The sequence below is a fragment of the Nansenia antarctica genome (genome assembly GCF_963989245.1).
Source record: "Nansenia antarctica genome assembly, chromosome: 1".
NCBI lineage: Eukaryota > Metazoa > Chordata > Actinopteri > Argentiniformes > Microstomatidae > Nansenia > Nansenia antarctica.
This window is the reverse complement of record NC_137674.1, coordinates 61,967,353-61,968,178: the sequence shown is the minus strand read 5'-3', so window position 1 is coordinate 61,968,178 and position 826 is coordinate 61,967,353. Positions and strand designations below refer to the sequence as shown.

Here is an 826-nt window from a genome sequence, read left to right as displayed (position 1 = left end):
TGCAACTAATAGTTCTCTGGTTGCAACAATGCATCGGGGGGGGGGGGAGGGGAGTAGCAGTATTACTCAATCCTTTCAATGAATCCATGCATGTTTTTGCAACACTGTAAACAACATTTTAAACATTTAACCAGGGTTTGCGGATGCATCTTCAACGTGCAATCTGTTTACCGGATGGATTGTTTTTGTTGGTATAAGGAATAGGGGGTTGATATAGCGCCACCCTGTGTGACAAACGCCGTTGACGCCACTGATGGCGCTGCTCATAGCGACGCTAGGCGGTGACTGTAGGGAGAGGGGGAGGTGCACCCAGGGAGTACCCATATTACTATGGAAACTAGTCAACTGTACGAACTAGGAAGAAGCTTAAGGAACAGTTCTGGTCGGACAAGGAAATTAATAATATGCACATCGGGTATCCATGATCGGGATGCATGCGCGACCTTGACTTTCTATGCCGCTCTGAGTCAGGAGAACACCGTAGACGGGACAGTAGGTGAGATAAGTTCATGACATCATAGTCAACTACCGTGGTGTAGTCGTGTTTTCATGACTCGTGCATATTGCCGGGTGCTTATGACTTAATATGTACTGAGAGAATAAACACAACTAGCACAATCGTTAACTGTTATATTGTTCTTGGTGCTTCATAAAGACTTCTCCTTTGACAGATTTGACTTGTTGCCCCTGGGCTTCACCTGTTCAGCTGAAAGATGTCCTTTGCACGGAGGACCACTCTGACCTGCTCCAATAAGATGATGCAGACCAAGATGAGCACCTGGACACCTCTGAACCACCAGCTGTCTAATAACAATGTAAAATGAAC

At 46.0% G+C, this 826-nt stretch overlaps 1 protein-coding gene across 1 annotated transcript in view; it reads left to right on the top strand.

Annotated features, from left to right (window-relative positions):
* Positions 1-758: 758 nt before the first annotated feature.
* fbxo16 (F-box protein 16) overlaps positions 759-826 on the top strand; it is a gene marked incomplete at both ends in the record, with an annotated part of 3,827 nt that continues 3,759 nt past the window's right edge. Inside the window, one exon of the mRNA XM_080524656.1 lies at positions 759-815. Within this exon, the coding sequence (XP_080380782.1) occupies positions 759-815 (57 nt within the window). The remainder of the gene's footprint in view (positions 816-826) is intronic.